At 43.6% G+C, this 15,206-nt stretch overlaps 1 protein-coding gene across 1 annotated transcript; it reads left to right on the top strand.

Annotated features, from left to right (window-relative positions):
* Nucleotides 1-803: 803 nt before the first annotated feature.
* On the top strand, nucleotides 804-14,830 carry LOC142084595 (annexin A8-like protein 1). Its single transcript, XM_075155441.1, has 13 exons — nucleotides 804-878; nucleotides 989-1,035; nucleotides 5,227-5,317; nucleotides 5,583-5,677; nucleotides 6,902-7,015; nucleotides 7,869-7,959; nucleotides 8,591-8,670; nucleotides 9,301-9,360; nucleotides 9,891-9,984; nucleotides 11,787-11,882; nucleotides 12,130-12,188; nucleotides 13,055-13,177; nucleotides 14,567-14,830. Exons 2-13 carry the CDS (start codon nucleotides 1,015-1,017, stop codon nucleotides 14,621-14,623), a joined length of 981 nt encoding a protein of 326 aa, XP_075011542.1. The 5' UTR covers nucleotides 804-878; nucleotides 989-1,014; the 3' UTR covers nucleotides 14,624-14,830.
* The last annotated feature ends 376 nt before the right edge of the window (nucleotides 14,831-15,206 follow it).

Raw genomic sequence — 15,206 nt, 5'->3', positions numbered from 1 at the left:
AAGCATTAAGAGCTGTTCAGCTCTTTTTAAAACAAACACAAAAAGGAAAAAAAAATAACATTTCACACTCCACTCCTAAGCCTTAATGTGCCACAGCAGCTAGTGCAAGCCCTATGACAGGTTTGCTGGGGCTGGCATTACCGAAAGTTGTTAGCCTTAAATGTGCTGGTCCTATGTTAGCCTAGAGACGCTTCTTGACTGATGCCATGCAAGTCTAGGTATGGGACAGGGGGACCTCCTGAGTCTCTGTACAGTCTGCTGCTTTATTGAGCTTTACTGTAAGATGTAGGACATGTATGGTGTGGGTGTGGCTGTGTCTGTTGGTTTTTTGTTTTGGGTTGTTTTTTGTTTTTTTTTTTTTAAAAAGCTTTTTTGAAGGAAGGGAGGTAGAGGAGGGTTTGTTAAATTTCTAGAATCCTGTTTTGCTGTGTTCCAGATTGGTAGAGATAGAAAGAGTTGTTATTATGAGGGGCTTATTCTGTTGTAGCAGAACCCGCCAAGTATCAATGGAGTTTTACACTGAGAAATTACCTGGTTGTAATTTGCATGTCGTGTTGGTGCCAGAGGCCAAAAAGTTAGTGGGGAAGGGTGTGTGTGTGGGCAGAAGCAGTGGAAAAATTACAATGAGCTTTAGTCAACGGGGTTGAATGTAGGGCTCCTCACAAGGGAAGCCTCATTTATTAAGCAACTTGATCTCTCCCTGTGAGATCATATGTGAAAAAACAGGTTGAGTCACGTCTGAGGGCGTTGCCCCATGGAATTTGTAGATATGGATGGTTTATACCTGCGTGTTCCCAGCACAGAGAGGCCAGTTACATTCTGCAGCTTCCAGAGGGAATAAGCCTCCTGAGGAGTACAGTTATTCCAATTTCCTCGTGGTAAGTTTATTGAAAATAACTTTTCTTTCTTTCTCTTCTCCCTCCACCCCCTTCAAATCTCTGTTTCCCTAACCATGAGGTGTGACACGTTTGGTTTTCTTCACCAACAGACCCAGGTATCACTACTGAGACTGCAATGGCATGGTGGAAGGCCTGGGTAAGTAGAGGAAATACTGAAGTAAGACACCTTGACTTCTAAGTTGTTGATAAGATCAGACACTGTGTGGGAATGAAATGTTTCCCTTTAAAAAACAGCCAGACCTATTTACTTATTTTTCTGACTATGAAATAGCTTTCAGCACTTCCAAAACCTTGATTAAGGAAGGTGTTAACATGGTTGCTGGCTTTAAGAAGAGGAGCAGACTTTCCCTGGTCCTTCAGTTGAGAGCGGTGCAGGGGTGTTTGTGTGCATGGGGAGACAGTACCGGGGAGCAGCAAAGCAACACAGCTGAGGTCTGCATTAGTTCTGAAAGCTGCAGGCTCTTCATCTGCTCCCTTCTCTTGTGGCAGTGAATTCAGGGCACTGGCCTGTCCTCGTTTTGGTCCCCAGTTGTGCTGGCAGGCTGTGGTCATGGAGGGAGATGTGGTCAAGCCGCAGTGTCTTTTTCCTTGGTGGGTTTTTGATCTTGCAACAACGATGTGGACTTGGACACCCTGTCTGTCTGCTAGGAGCCAGAAATGCTGTGTATGTTCTCTTTTAAACTCCTGTGGCTTTGAAGGGAATGTGGCAGGATGGGGGGCTGCTTGTGGGGTGTGCTGAGGTGGCCTCCAGGGTACGGCTCAGGCCAGGCGGGAGGCAGCTCTGCTGATGTGCGTAGCTCTGTGGCCATCGATGGCAGTTCTCCCATTAGCCTATGTGGAAGGCCAGGTTTACCCCCAGACTTTATCTCCAGATACCTATAAGCCATGGCCTGGAAGAGACCTGCTGGAGACATGCAAGGCAGGAATACTGGTAGAGAAGTCTTCTTCCCCAGCCCAGTCCCCTGCCCAGCACCACTGCTGGTAGTGCACAGGCTTTCTCTCGATTGCTTTTGTGTCGTCTTTGGAAAGATTTGTGTCCCCCCTCCACGTTGCTGTGAAGAAGGCTTCATGTTTCAGCAGCCTGTGCAAAGGGTGAGCTGAGCAGGGGCCTCTGCTGCCATGTGCCAGCAAAGGTGCCCGGGAAGCGTAGGAGAGCTGCCTTGCAGTGTAGTGTATTACCTCAGGTGCAACACATCACCAAGGAGTGAGAAACCACTTTGCATGGACATGACCATTTTTCAGGTTCTCAGCTACGATTTTGCAACAGAGGGGTGGGAACTGGAGAAACAAAACAAAACAACAAAACACCTTGGGGGTTGGGGAATATCCAGCTAATTCCTACTTTCCTTTAGATAGGCAGCTTTCCTGATCTCAGAACATAGCATGTTTTTTTTCCCCCCAGAAAGATTAAAATTGTAATCTTCCTTTCTGCTGATCTCCCTCTGCCTCCCTATTTCCTTTTGGAAGTTTAGTACAGTAAAACAGACTTTTCCCAAAGCTCGGAGTAGCTCTGACTTTATTTTTTCCCTTTCTGCTGATCTGTTCCACCCCACCCCCCCAAGCTGGAAATCTTTTGAAAACTTAGAGTGAGAAAAGCCCTTGAAAGCTCCAGTGATCTTTTACCTGTTGGTATTGTAGGGGGTGGAGGCATGAAGAGAAGGTGAGAGGGCAAAGAAAGGATGGTAGAAAATTGTTTCCATTTTCCAAACCCTTCATAAAAAATAGAGTTCAAAAGCAAGAGTGTGAAAAAATGTGAAACTTTTTCAGAAACATACCACTGAAAAAAAGACCAGTAACCCCACCTGTCCCCAAATTCCAGCTTTTCAATAAACTACTGTTTAGGTTTGAAAATATTTTAGTAGAAAAATTTGTAATTCCCTTCCCCTTCATTTACAGGTAAAACTTTTCAGAGCATCAGCTGTAAGGTACACTGGTTCCATTGCTTTCGTGCCAATTATTCATCTTCACATGAGCGTTACACAGATGCCTTGAGTAGTTTCAGTTAGGTAATTGTAGGATCAATTAATCTTGGAAACAAGACCAAACTGAACAGGGTTACTGTGGAAACCTGTTGTGATTGTACCTGTACTGGAACAATTAAACACACAGCGAATGAGGTGTATGAGTGAGTCACGAGTGTGCTACTTGAGCCAGGATGGGCTGCAAATGTTTATTGGAATTAGTACCAAAAAAAAGACTATTGTTTAAGTTGTTTCCGTTGCCTCCAAATGAAAGCTCAGCTTTGCACTCCCTCTTTCTCTGAGTCACCAGGCACAGGTCCAAAGTGTTTCTTTCATATGAGCCCTTGTATGCAGGTAGAGAGGTTTGTCCATCTTTTTCAGAACAAAATCAGACGGTTGAGTGTAACCTGCTTTCCAGGGCAGTTGTGATGGTGCTGGCTGACTTCAAAGGGGAGCAGAAAAGGAGCACTTGCAATGGTCCTACCAGCTCAGCCAAACCTCCAGCTTGTTCCAGACTGATGACAAACCTTCGGGGGTGGCAATGCTTTAGTCTATCATTGCTCTTTCTGCAGTGACAGCTTCGCCACCGCCTTAAATTTGCTGCTCAGTAGTTATTGGGACTCAAAGCTGCATCTAGTGAGAAGTTTCCTGTTGACACTGTCCGCTCTGCAGCTGCTCTCCCTGCTGGGAGCAGGGCGCGGTAGCACAAGAGTCTGTCTCTGTGCTGGCTGTAAACAAACTTCTGCAAACTGAAGACCTCTTCCAGATCTTCCTGACTGATGGACATACTGCCTCTCTTGATACTCATCATTGCCTCTTGCTTGCTTGTCACTGCTCCCAGAGCTTGGCTGGCAAAGGGGCCAGCATGCAAACATGTGCAAGCTGTATCTACCGGTAAAGTACTCAACAAGGACACCTGAGCTGGTTTGCCCAGAGCCAGCCCAAGCATCTGCGCAGCACAGTGAGGGTATGCTTCAGCTGTGGCACTAGGTTAAACCTCGCATTTGTTGACAGGTACTCCTGAGCATGCAGCCATTAATCTTCCAGCCTCTCGTTAAAAACCAGGAATGCAGGTCCTGAAGGGAATTTCCACAAGCTTTTTTACCTGGCAAGGATCGCTTGAAGGCATTTTGTCTGGAGAGGACTTGGATGAGACTCTAGGAGAAGAGGGCTAGAGCCCGCTTTAGCACAGGAGATAAGAGCAGAAGGGATTTGTGCCATAGCAGGAGGCTGCTGGGTGGCACTTGGTGGTCTGTGTTATGCAAGTCAGATGGGACAACCCATAGTGATTCCTTCTAGTCTGTAAGCTCTGATTTGAAGGTGCTTTTTATCTAGCTCTGAGGCCACCCCCATTGAAAAATCCATCAAGTCATACTGATATCATTAGTTCAATATTAATCATATCCCTGCAAGTAAATTTATTACAATACAGTAGTTTACCGGGGCAACTTAAATCTCTCTGCTGCTAAGGAAGAGAAAATTCTGTCCATTATTGGAATAAAGTGGTGATGACTCTCTCTGACTAACCACTCAGGTACTCCCCTGTTGATAGGACCTTATTGTTAGAGATGCGTCAATATATTCAAGCCAGTCCCTTGACTAACAGCTTTTGTTAAATTCAAGCTCTTAAGCCTGGGTTCTGGTTGATGGCTCCACTACCTTGTGGTGACTGGAATAAATCTCAGCATGTCTTTCTGCCCTGGGACTCTAGCACTGGCAGTGCCTTAGCGGGCTGTCTGGAGGATTCCTGTGTAGTTGGCCCTTGGTTCAGGGAAGAACATCAAACCTGCACTTCTCCAGTGGATCTGTTCCTTCAAAGTAGTCTCTCGGCTCAAATCCTTCCAGCGGAGGTACTTCTGTCTTGAAATCAGCTGTGCACAAGTGAAGCAGGAGAATAAAGCTGCTACCTAGAAAAATGGTCTGTGAGAGCATGACTATTCCATGAAATCAAAAAACTATGGGTAAAAACTACCCTGCACTAAACCACCAAGAAATGCAGTTCCTAATAGCAGTATAATATGATAACATACATATTATGAGGTATTGTATTTAACAGGTGAATAAGAAAGTCTAGCCTACTCAGCTTTTTCTACCAGACTCCTGCACCTAATGACTGTTGCAGCAGTGTCAGTCACGCGTTGCACTTCATGTTTCGGCCAGGCGCCGAAGGCTGGTAGAGGCAGTTGGAGGCAGGAAACTTGTGTTCTCTTTGGAGCTCTGCTGAGACACTTTGAACCAACCCCTCCACTCTTCTGTCCTTCCCCGTGTGTAGGCAATGAATAATACTAATTTACTTTCCAAAATACTTTTTCTTCAGCTGATGAAAAGCAGTGGTGAAAAGTCCCGTATTTTTCTTCTTCTTTCAGAGCGAAGCAGAGGGCAAGTCCGTGACAGGTGCTTTAAACTTTGACCCCACACCTGATGCTCAGACTCTGTACAAGGCCATGAAAGGGCTTGGTGAGTTTACTCCAACCACATGTGTAAATTCTATGTTCTGCTTATAACTGCCTGGTTGAAAGCCATTCCTTAAAAAAATTGCAGCCAGAGATACCATTTTTTAACGTGGAAAATTAGAAATTAAAGTTTCCTCAATACATACTTAAACTTCTACATTTTGAAGGCAATGAACTAGGAAGGTTGCCTGAATACGTGAGTTGGGATTTTGGACTAGTCTCAACTTATTCTGTGCACTGTGTTTATGGCTTATTGTTGCTCCCCACAGGGACTGATGAACAAGCTATAATTGATGTCCTAACCAAGAGGAGCAATATGCAGCGTCAACAGATTGCCAAATCCTTCAAAGGACAGTTTGGAAAGGTACTTCCAAAACAAAGCCATATTCAGTCACTGTTTCACTGCATGCAGAATGTAGTAAATGGGTGTACAGTTCAGCCTGCAAGCATGGTGTAAACAATATGCAGGTCTTATGCAAATAAGTAGATTAATATTTATTTATAAGGCCTGGGGTGAATGTGTGAAATTAATTTTTGGTCAGAAAAACTGGTTTTCCCCCAAAGATTGTAATTTTTTTGGTAAAATACATTTTTGACCAGAAATATTTTTTTAAAATCTATTTTAACTTAAAGTGTAACTTCTTATTGTTTTCAAAGCTATAACAAAAATTGATACCTTTCTAAGTGGCATCTTGAGTAAAATATTGGTTTGGTTTGGGGCCCTTTTAAATGTCAAAGAAAGTTCAATTTAAAGACTAATTACATTTGTTTGGAAATTCTGAAAATGAAAATGAACTGCTGTTCTTGACAACAATGTTTTTCTGTGGCTATTTTTCTGTCTTTGATAAAATCTTACTTCTATCGGGAAAACTCTTCCACCAGCAAACTCTTCCACCAGCCGTACTCTGGAGCCAGTTATCTGAGGGTCACAGTTAAAGAGGGGGAAAGAAGGAAATGTATTGGGAAAGAGCAATATAGGCTCATGGGTCAGCAGAGAAACAGGAGTCTCCAGTGACCCTTGCTGGAAGGGGGACTGCCATGCAAGGGCCTAAGAAAGGGAAGCACATATTGGGGGGGGCGAGTATGGGACAATGAATAGAGTGCTTGCATCCCACTAAAACATGGCGAGTCATACCCTAAAAAACCTGCATTATAGTGAAAGGAAAGTTTGAAGTCTGTCTTCAGACAGATTGCATGCCCGATTCTGCAAAAGTCTTGGGTGCATGTTTATGTGCAGGCTTTGGGAGTTGGCTCTGTCTGAAGCTACATCCCTTGCTCAATTCAAGGCCTTCAGCTGCCGGGTTCTGCTGGCTGAGTAAAGCAGGGTGGAGGAAGTTTTATCTTCCCTGCTCTGCTGCAGAATTAATTAGTACCTGAGTAATGGGACAACAGGGAATGTGGAAGGACTTAGACAAATCCCTTTTTGGAGTTAGGTGCCTTTTTCAGTCCCAGAACCTTTTCTAATAAATTATCAACACAATATTGTCATTCAGCTTCATTGCTGTAGGCTACGGGGATGGAAACAGCGCTAGGCAGTAAAGAGATTCACTGAGGCTTTTTATGTAACTGTGTGGTGCATGTTTAACAGGACCTGATTGAAAGCCTGAGGTCTGAACTGAGTGGCAACTTTGAGAGGCTCATTGTAGCTCTCATGTACTCCCCGTTCAAGTATGATGCCAAGGAGCTCCATGATGCCATGAAGGTAAGTGAATTGCATGCTGATACTTAAGTAGCAGCACGGATCCAAAGTTAATTTCCTGTAACTGTGCTTATTAATGCAAGTGATAGTAACTGGACTGTTACATGATTACGTTTGTTATTAGCAGTAGCCTATGAGAAATAGTTAATTGTGCTATTAATGCATAATGCATGGTGGAAAATGCTGCTTTAATATTTAGGGGTGTATGAGAGTTTCTGTACATACATGTCTCATAAAGCCTGGGGAAGGCAACAGCAAAACTAAGCTCAGCTTTGGCAAGGAATGGACATCCACAGATGATGGTTTTCAGTTAAACATCTCTTCGCTGCTTTCTGCAGTGCCTCTCCTGGATGGAGCTCAATGACACAAAGCTGATGCCCTGATGACCCACCTGAAACGTGAAACCTTTAAGAAATCAAGGAATGGTGGTGCGAGGGCCAGGCTGGGGTTGGCTGGGATCCTACCTATTGATACAGTACCTTTTCAAGTTTCAGATGCAGAGAGGTCTATTAAAATGGTGCAAAGATGGACTGACAGGGCAAGCATTGGTCTCCTCAGATCCCTCTAACACCGTCTGTCATCAATTATTCAGGTCCAGAAACGTATTGCAGAAGTGCAGGCTTATATAAAATCATCTTTTACGAATTAGGCACCTCAGTAAAAGAAACCATGTTCAAATCAAATGTGCTTTGTGTCTCCAGCTTTCATCCTGACAGTTTCTCACAGCTCAGCGTACAGCCTAACACTTTGCTGCTCTCCAACTCTTCACTTGACCATACTTCTCTAGCAATAAATTATACTCCATGACTAGATGCCTTTCTCCACCTTTATTTCTCCACTGTGTTTCCTGTTAAAGGGTGTAGGAACAAGTGAAGGTGTTATCATAGAGATCCTCGCATCCCGGACAAAAGCTCAGATCAAAGAGATAATCAAGGCGTACAAAGAAGGTAAAGCGCTTGGGGCTCTGATTTGTAAGGTCAGAGCAATGTGTGACTGCCTGATTGCACAGCAGGAATGGTGTTACCAACTAGCACTGTCAGCAGGAAAACGAGATTTTTAAAAGCAAGAAGGTGCAACCTAACTCTGCTTTCAGTCTGGCAAACAGAACATGGCTGTGCTGAGAGAATTTAAAAATCCCTTTTTGACTCTCCATCCAGCTAGGGGAAAAGGTCAGCAAATCACAAATTTGGTTCAGCTTGACTACACAGGCTATTGTCAGAACGAAAACAAAGCTATAGCTATACATTTGGCTTTTTCTCCCCATTAATTACACTCTAGGTGGGAGTTTATGAAATATGTATTTGTAAATATATGGTATCTCTTTGGTCCTTAAACTATATCTCTAACATTAGCTCTGTGTTTATGCCTTGGACATCACTGGAGCTAGTGACTCAGTCGGATGCGAATGCCGACCTGGGTATCGCTGAGGGTGTGAGCTGATCTCAGCCCTGTTTTTTTTCCCTAGCGACCTTCTTGACTAGTGTCAGAGTATGGTGTGTCCTTAGGTGACTGGTAATATCCCGACTGTATCACCCAAATAACAAACCCTTCCCTTGTCCTTCTCTTTCCCTTGGGTAGAATACGGTTCTGATCTGGAAGAAGACATAAAATCGGAAACAAGTGGCTACTTTGAACAGATTCTGGTTTGCCTTCTTCAGGTAATGCTAGAGAAGAGAAATGAGAGTATAAAGATCTTCACATTTTTCTCTTCGTTTTTGTAGAAGACATGCAATAGAAGAGGCAATACAGTCATGATCACCAGACAAACTGCAGAGACAAACATGTCACAGAGGACTGGATCTGTGTTTCAGCTTCAGTGTGACTGAAGCAGGGGAACCCCCTCCCTTAGCAGCACTGAGAGAGCTGGGAACTTACAGTCAGCCCTGCTGTAGGGAGACACCTCACTTTTACATATGCATAAAGCCATTGCACTCTACAAAGGTCTTAAAAAACAACGCCCCTCAACTGATTCACCACTCTTCCAGGGTCTGTCCCCTCAATGCTGAGTGCCTTCGGATGCATTTATCCTATCACGTTTTCCGAATTTTCCTGCCTAGCAGCAGAATAACTTAGCAATTGTTTGGCTCTGCTTCATATGACTGATTTCAGTGCCTGTCAGTGAAGGAGTTAGCACTTGTGCTGTCTGAAACATCACTGCTTGAGTAGTCTGCAGAAATAGATATCCAAGAAGGATAATTGATCTTTGCCCAGAATGTACGCTGTGATCCTTACATATATGGAAGAATCTTCATGAGACAAAATGGTTACCTTTCTTTTTCTTCTTATAGGGTGAGAGGGACAATGCCACTCTCTACGTGGACACAGCACTGGCTCTCCAGGATGCAGAGGTATACTCTCAAATGCCTGTGATCAGTGATATGCCTGCATCCCACCTGTCTTGAACTTCAGAGTGCTTCACTGAGCAGCAGAGTCCTGGTCAGCAGAGGGTTGGAGCCACAATACTTTGGGAAGGGGTGGTCTTCAAGCAGAAGCAACTTGGGGTTCTTCAATTTTGCCTGCACTGCTGAGTCTTGCTGAGTGATGAGAGCTGGGCTTAGGCTTAGCTGCTTTTGATACGTGAAAGTATATGGGTATGGTGGAGTGGGAAAGCAAAGAACAGGGAAGAAACCTCAAGAGTATTGTTGGCTGCTCCAGCTGCTGCAGGAGGGCTGGAAAGGGTGGAGATAGTGGCTGCTCCAATTTGACTAGAAGACAGAGTCAAGAGTTTTCATAATCAACCATTCTAGGAGAGCTTTGTTCACACAGTGTTTTAGGTTACTTCAGACACCTTTACCCTAGCAGTGCCTTAAGCCAAACTCTGTTCCTTTGCCAGCTGCACACCAGAACATTTCTCTAACAACAATGTGTTAAATCACAGACTCTCTATGCTGCTGGGGAGAAGATCCGGGGCACTGACGAGATACAATTCATCACCATCTTGTGCACAAGGAGTGCCACACACTTGCTGAAAGGTATGGAGCAGAGTCTACACTCCCAAGTCTCTGAAATGAGAAATGACTAGCCAAAAAGAAGAGGCAGGGCTGTAGATGGGAGAGATGGGTGGTCAGAAAAAAGTACCTGAGTCTGTCTCCTAATCCTTGGTCACTCAGTGACCAAAAGCTGCCAGAAGCTTTCATGAAAACTTATGAAGACTTAGTGCCGCTGAAAATCAAGTAGCTTATCTCAGAGTCCTTATACAGTGGTGATGGCTGGATGGTATAACTCTTTTTATAAACCAAAGGAGACAGAGAGAGAGTCCCTTTCTAACCAGGTAGAAGTATGCAGTGGACAGACCCATGACTCCTTGGATGTGGGTTCCTCTGGGGAAAAAATCACCAGAAAAGTAGCTGGTTATTCAGTGCTGGAGAATCACAGGGTGCACCTTGCATTTCTGCCCCAGGTTCTTCTGAGGGCATCAGAGGCTGCTGGGAGGGAAGACACTAACCCAGCTCCAGCTAAGGGAGCCCTCAGCTCCCCACTGCCCTGTGCAGCAGAGACCTGGCCTTGTCATCTCAAGACTTTTGAGGCAGTCCAAGGCTCTGACTAACAGATTTTGTTATGTCGGCTGAATCTAAGCATATCAAGTACTGTGTAAATCAGCTGGACCTAATAATTTAACTGATGATAAATTAGGTATGCCTAAGCTTTTTCAAGCTGAGATCTTCTGAGGCTGTTTTCTAGACCCTGGAGGCCAGCTCCCCCTTGTGTTTCAAATTTAATCTCCCAGCATCACCTAGAAAACAACAAAAAAAGTGATCTCTCGTCTTTGGCTGTGTCTACCTTTAAGAACTGAATTTCAACTAGTTGTTGTCAGGATGCAAGCAATCTTTGGGACCTCCTGATTCACCAAGCAAGTAATTTCCTCTGTGCTACGGCAGCCTGTAACTGTTTTCCTTTAAAACTTGAGTGTAATTGTTGCAGCTAATTTTTTTTTTTTTTTTTTTTTTAATATGGAGAGTAGGCCCGAATTAAGAAGGTTGTATCCATCTGTCTATTCTGTGGTATTGCCTTTCCCCAAAGTATCTGAGTGTTAATGTTTAGGTATCTGATCTTGAATGCTGAGCAAATTTTATTAAGATGTCCATTGCACTACATAGCAGTTTTCCTTCTTTGTTAGTCTGAAAGCTAGGAATCAAAACAGAGATCTGTAACTCTGAACCCCAGAGTATCCAAAGTGTATAAGATGAACAACTCCTCTGTTGCTGAGCTTTTGTTAATGTGGGAGTTCAATTATCTTGGAATCTGCACCTGTGTCTCGCTCATCTTTTCTGAGTTGTTTTTTTAAAATCGTGGTTGAAATAATGAGTTTTCCCAAACTGTTGTCATCATTTAAAAGTCCAAGGGCCAGGAGCAGCATAGTCCTAGATTTAATTTGATTTTGTTTTGGCTCCTGAAGCTAGTTACATCAACACACACAAGACCAAATGATGGAGTTGTGCATAACCTTCTGTTGTCCGCTTCATTTCTGTGGTTAAAGGCAGCGATGAAGGGTCAGATTTCCAAATGAATATGAGGTAACTGAACTTGCATTTTCAAATGAAGGCAAGGAATTAAGACCTGTGGATGGGCTGGGTTTTTGTGAACGTTGCCATCCGTTTTTGTAGCTGATTTCTGGGCTTGACTAAAGCCTCCTGAAGTTGGTGCAAATGTGGCTATTGCTTTAGCAGAATCTGTGTTTTCATGTCGCCACACAAGCAATACCTGTAAATATTGGGCACAGAATGCCTGAGCAGTTGCTTTGTAAAGAAATTGAAGTTCTTTTTTCTTCAAACAGTGTTTGAAGAATACCAGAAACTGGCCGGTAAGAGCATAGAAGACTCTATCAAGAGTGAAACTCGTGGTTCGCTTGAGGATGCCATGCTGGCTATTGGTAAGAATGGCTATGTTTCCTTTTCTGTTGCCTGAGTCTGCTGCCTTTTCTCCTGCAGCAGTTGACTGTTATGGGATGGATCTACTTTATAAAGGTATCTGGTAGGAAGTAAAGGGTACTTCTTAGGTAAGATAAACTCAGATCCCAGGGGCACACAGAATTAATGGAAAGCATGTTGAATCTCTGTTACCTGCTGCCCTGGACTGGAATTACCATTGATTCTTACTGAGCCTTTTTGTATGCCTAGTGAAATGCACCAGGAACGTCCATTGCTACTTTGCAGAAAGGCTGTACCATGCTTTAAAGGTAAGACTCTTCATTGTAACGTACTTGTTTTCATACTGGACTTAACTTGTAACCTGGCTTCCACCAATTCAAATTAGAAGAGCCAAGGTTGTGGTGAAATCCAGCAAGTTTAGTGCTATTGTTGCAAGTAATAGCAGAATCCCTTCTACCACCTTGGGTAAAAAAGTACCCTTTAAGCTTGAGATACCAAGGGAGTCTGGCTTTTCTGACTTAGGAGTCTGCAAGGAGCCCAGTCCCACCTTCTGGAACGTGGACAAAACTTCTGGAAGATGCTTTTCTAGAAGGTTGATCATGGTGGAGTTTTGCCCATAATGTTAACTAATGGATTGAACCACAATATTTTCTTTTTAGGAAGCAATTCTCTCAATGGCAGTATGAAATGAAAGAGTTCCAAATGGGGACACATAAGGCATCTGCAGAATGTACCCCTGTAACTCTTAACTGATATGTAAAAGATGTCAGCTCTCCCAATTTTGTGGAAAGCTGAGTGATTATTTTTGTTATTGATGTGATCTTAATTTTCCTGTGAGTGATTAAACAATATTGGTTGAAGCCAAGTGTTGTATGAGTGGTGCTGCAGAAGGTCAATATGTGTTCAGTGCCCACTTCCAACTCTGTAGAACGTTTGCTTTTGCATTTGACATGTGCAAAGACTTACAGCACGCTTCCGTGGTGGGCTTGTGGTATTGACAGAGGCCCCTGGGAGGGGTGGTGGGGGTTGGCCCTCCAGAAAGAGAAGCAGATGTGCTGCAGAAGATGTGGCAAGCGATGTTTGAAAGCTGATGGCTCCTGCCCTGGACCAGTTTGCAACAGCTTATCCCTTGAACATCCACTAACATCACTGACTGATATATCTGTTATTTCAGGGGGCTGGCACCCATGATGAGACTCTTATAAGGGTGATCGTTTCTCGAAGTGAAGTTGACTTGAATCTTATAAAGGCTGAATTCAAGCATATTGCAGGAAAGTCTCTCTCCAGTATGATTCTGGTAAGCAGCATCTTGATATGATAGTTCTTAACCATCACATATATTCCTAGCCTGTCCAGCACTATGGTTATTCTTCCACGGTTATTTTGAGTAGAAATGTCATTTCTGCTAAGATCATAGCTCTCCTTCATTAGGCCTATTAACAGTCAGCTCCTTGAGAGATACATATGCCTGAAAGGTGAGTCAGATTGTATGCTCTGTAAGTGACTTGAGCAAAGCCAAACCCGAGGAGAGACTGCTCCAGGTTTTTCATGGACCAGACTCTGTATCTGTGCACTTCATGATCTCCTAGATGAATCTAGATTCATTTAATCCTCCCTGTTACACCTTTCCCACACTGCTGGGCTATTTTCTCCTCTCTCTCTCTGCTGTTCTTAACTACCTCAAGTCAAAACAGTGCTGGGGTTTTTTTGTTTTCTTTCCTCTTCTTTTCTTTTTGTTGTTGGTTTGGTTTTTGTGGGGTTTTTTTGGTGTTTTTTTTTTTTTAAACTGACTTATTGCAGATGAAGGCTTGGCCTATACTGTGGTGAGATAAGCTTTGACAAGGTTCAGTTTCTAAACCTATTGTAGCTTTTGAGGTTTGAGTCTCGGCTTTGAGTGAATGACCCTCCCCTATTAGGGCTGAAATGCCGGGTTTTACCATTTGTCCTAAGGACTCAGGGACATTCCTCTCCCCCAGCGCAAATGGCACAGAAGCTCTATCCTTAGCAGTCCGCATGGGAAGTCTGGTTCTGTAATGAAGGCCCTTTCTTCTATTTGATGCTGTCAGTGTCTGTCATGTTGACTAATGATCAGTCTTCAAGGGTCCGTACGGAATATTCATTCCTTCTGAGAAGTGGAACTGGCTTTACACCTGTCATCACAAAACGTTCAAAGGGAGCAAATTTTTTAACTAGTGATGTTCTCTGTAGTGCTTCTTTAGATCAAAATGACCATATTTGTGGCTTTTTAAAAAAATGTCATGTGTCAGGGATAACTATACTGCCTTTTCCCTTCCTGTAGGGGAAAGAATGCTACACAATACCAGGGACATAAAATCTGAGCACAACAGGGTTGGTTGCTCTCGTTCATGCTGACTTTGTCTGTGCTGCTCTGTGGGATGGAGCCATGATCTGTTGCTCACCTGCATTCCAAAGAAAAGAATTGGACTTGATACATGTTATTTCAGGTGGCAGCTACAAGCCTCATTTCGCTGTTCACTTTTGATGGCGTGTCAGCTGGCAGTAACTCTGCTGAAATCTGGTTTGCTCTTTCCAAAGTCCTTTTCCTGTGTGGGCATATTCCACGGACTGACAAAGTCAGCACTCGGAGCGTGCAGATGAACTTCCACACTCACCTTTTATTCTTTTTTTTTTTTTTTTTAATTTTGTTTACTTTTTCTCCTGTCAGGATGACACCAGTGGCGATTACAAGACAGCCTTGCTAAATCTCTGTGGCAGTGACTGACAAAATCTAGGAGGAAGATCCTGAAATGGATACAGAGGGAAAATTAACAGTGAACAAGGGTCTGAAAATGTACATGTAGAAATCTTTCTATTGATCCAAGTGGGGAGAAAAAGAAGATCAATTTAATGGTCAAGATTTCCAAAGCTCTCTGAAGGATGTGGATGCTCATTACACATTAAAAGCTATTCACTTCCCTAACAGTTTTTCAAACACAAGTGGGAATGTTTCTTTTTTTGTTTCCATTTCATTCTGTGCAATTTCCCTTCTCTTTTAACACACTGTGAAGGGTGGCACTTAGACATGAAATTAAAGGCTTTTTTGAGTCATTGAGCCCTCTGTAGGTGTTTCACAAGTCTGAACAAACCTACAAAGCTTGGGCTGTCCTGAAGCCTTGCTAACTTCACTAGGACAAGCTGGTACAGCACCAACCATTTGATGCTAGCAGGGTGCGCCTGGAAGGAGCCCCAGATATTAATGGAGCTTTAGGGCATGGGTCAGAATGGAGAATTCAGCCTTAGGGGGGGCTGGTTTAGCAGTCTTATCTGCATAACTTCAGTAAGGGCTCCCCAAGGAGCAGGGAATG

This window comes from Calonectris borealis, chromosome 7, assembly GCF_964195595.1.
Source record: "Calonectris borealis chromosome 7, bCalBor7.hap1.2, whole genome shotgun sequence".
In the NCBI taxonomy this organism is placed as follows: domain Eukaryota; kingdom Metazoa; phylum Chordata; class Aves; order Procellariiformes; family Procellariidae; genus Calonectris; species Calonectris borealis.
The sequence above is the reverse complement of the archived record's forward strand: the minus strand, read 5'-3'. Positions and strand labels throughout refer to the sequence as shown.

Excerpts from the sequence above, each read along its gene's own strand:
- LOC142084595 (XM_075155441.1), top strand. The coding sequence starts at position 1,015 with ATGGCATGGTGGAAGGCCTGG. Across the intron at positions 7,960-8,590 it reads AATCAAGGCGTACAAAGAAG|AATACGGTTCTGATCTGGAA; the intron begins GTAAAGCGCTTG and ends TCCCTTGGGTAG. Across the intron at positions 12,189-13,054 it reads GGCTGTACCATGCTTTAAAG|GGGGCTGGCACCCATGATGA; the intron begins GTAAGACTCTTC and ends CTGTTATTTCAG.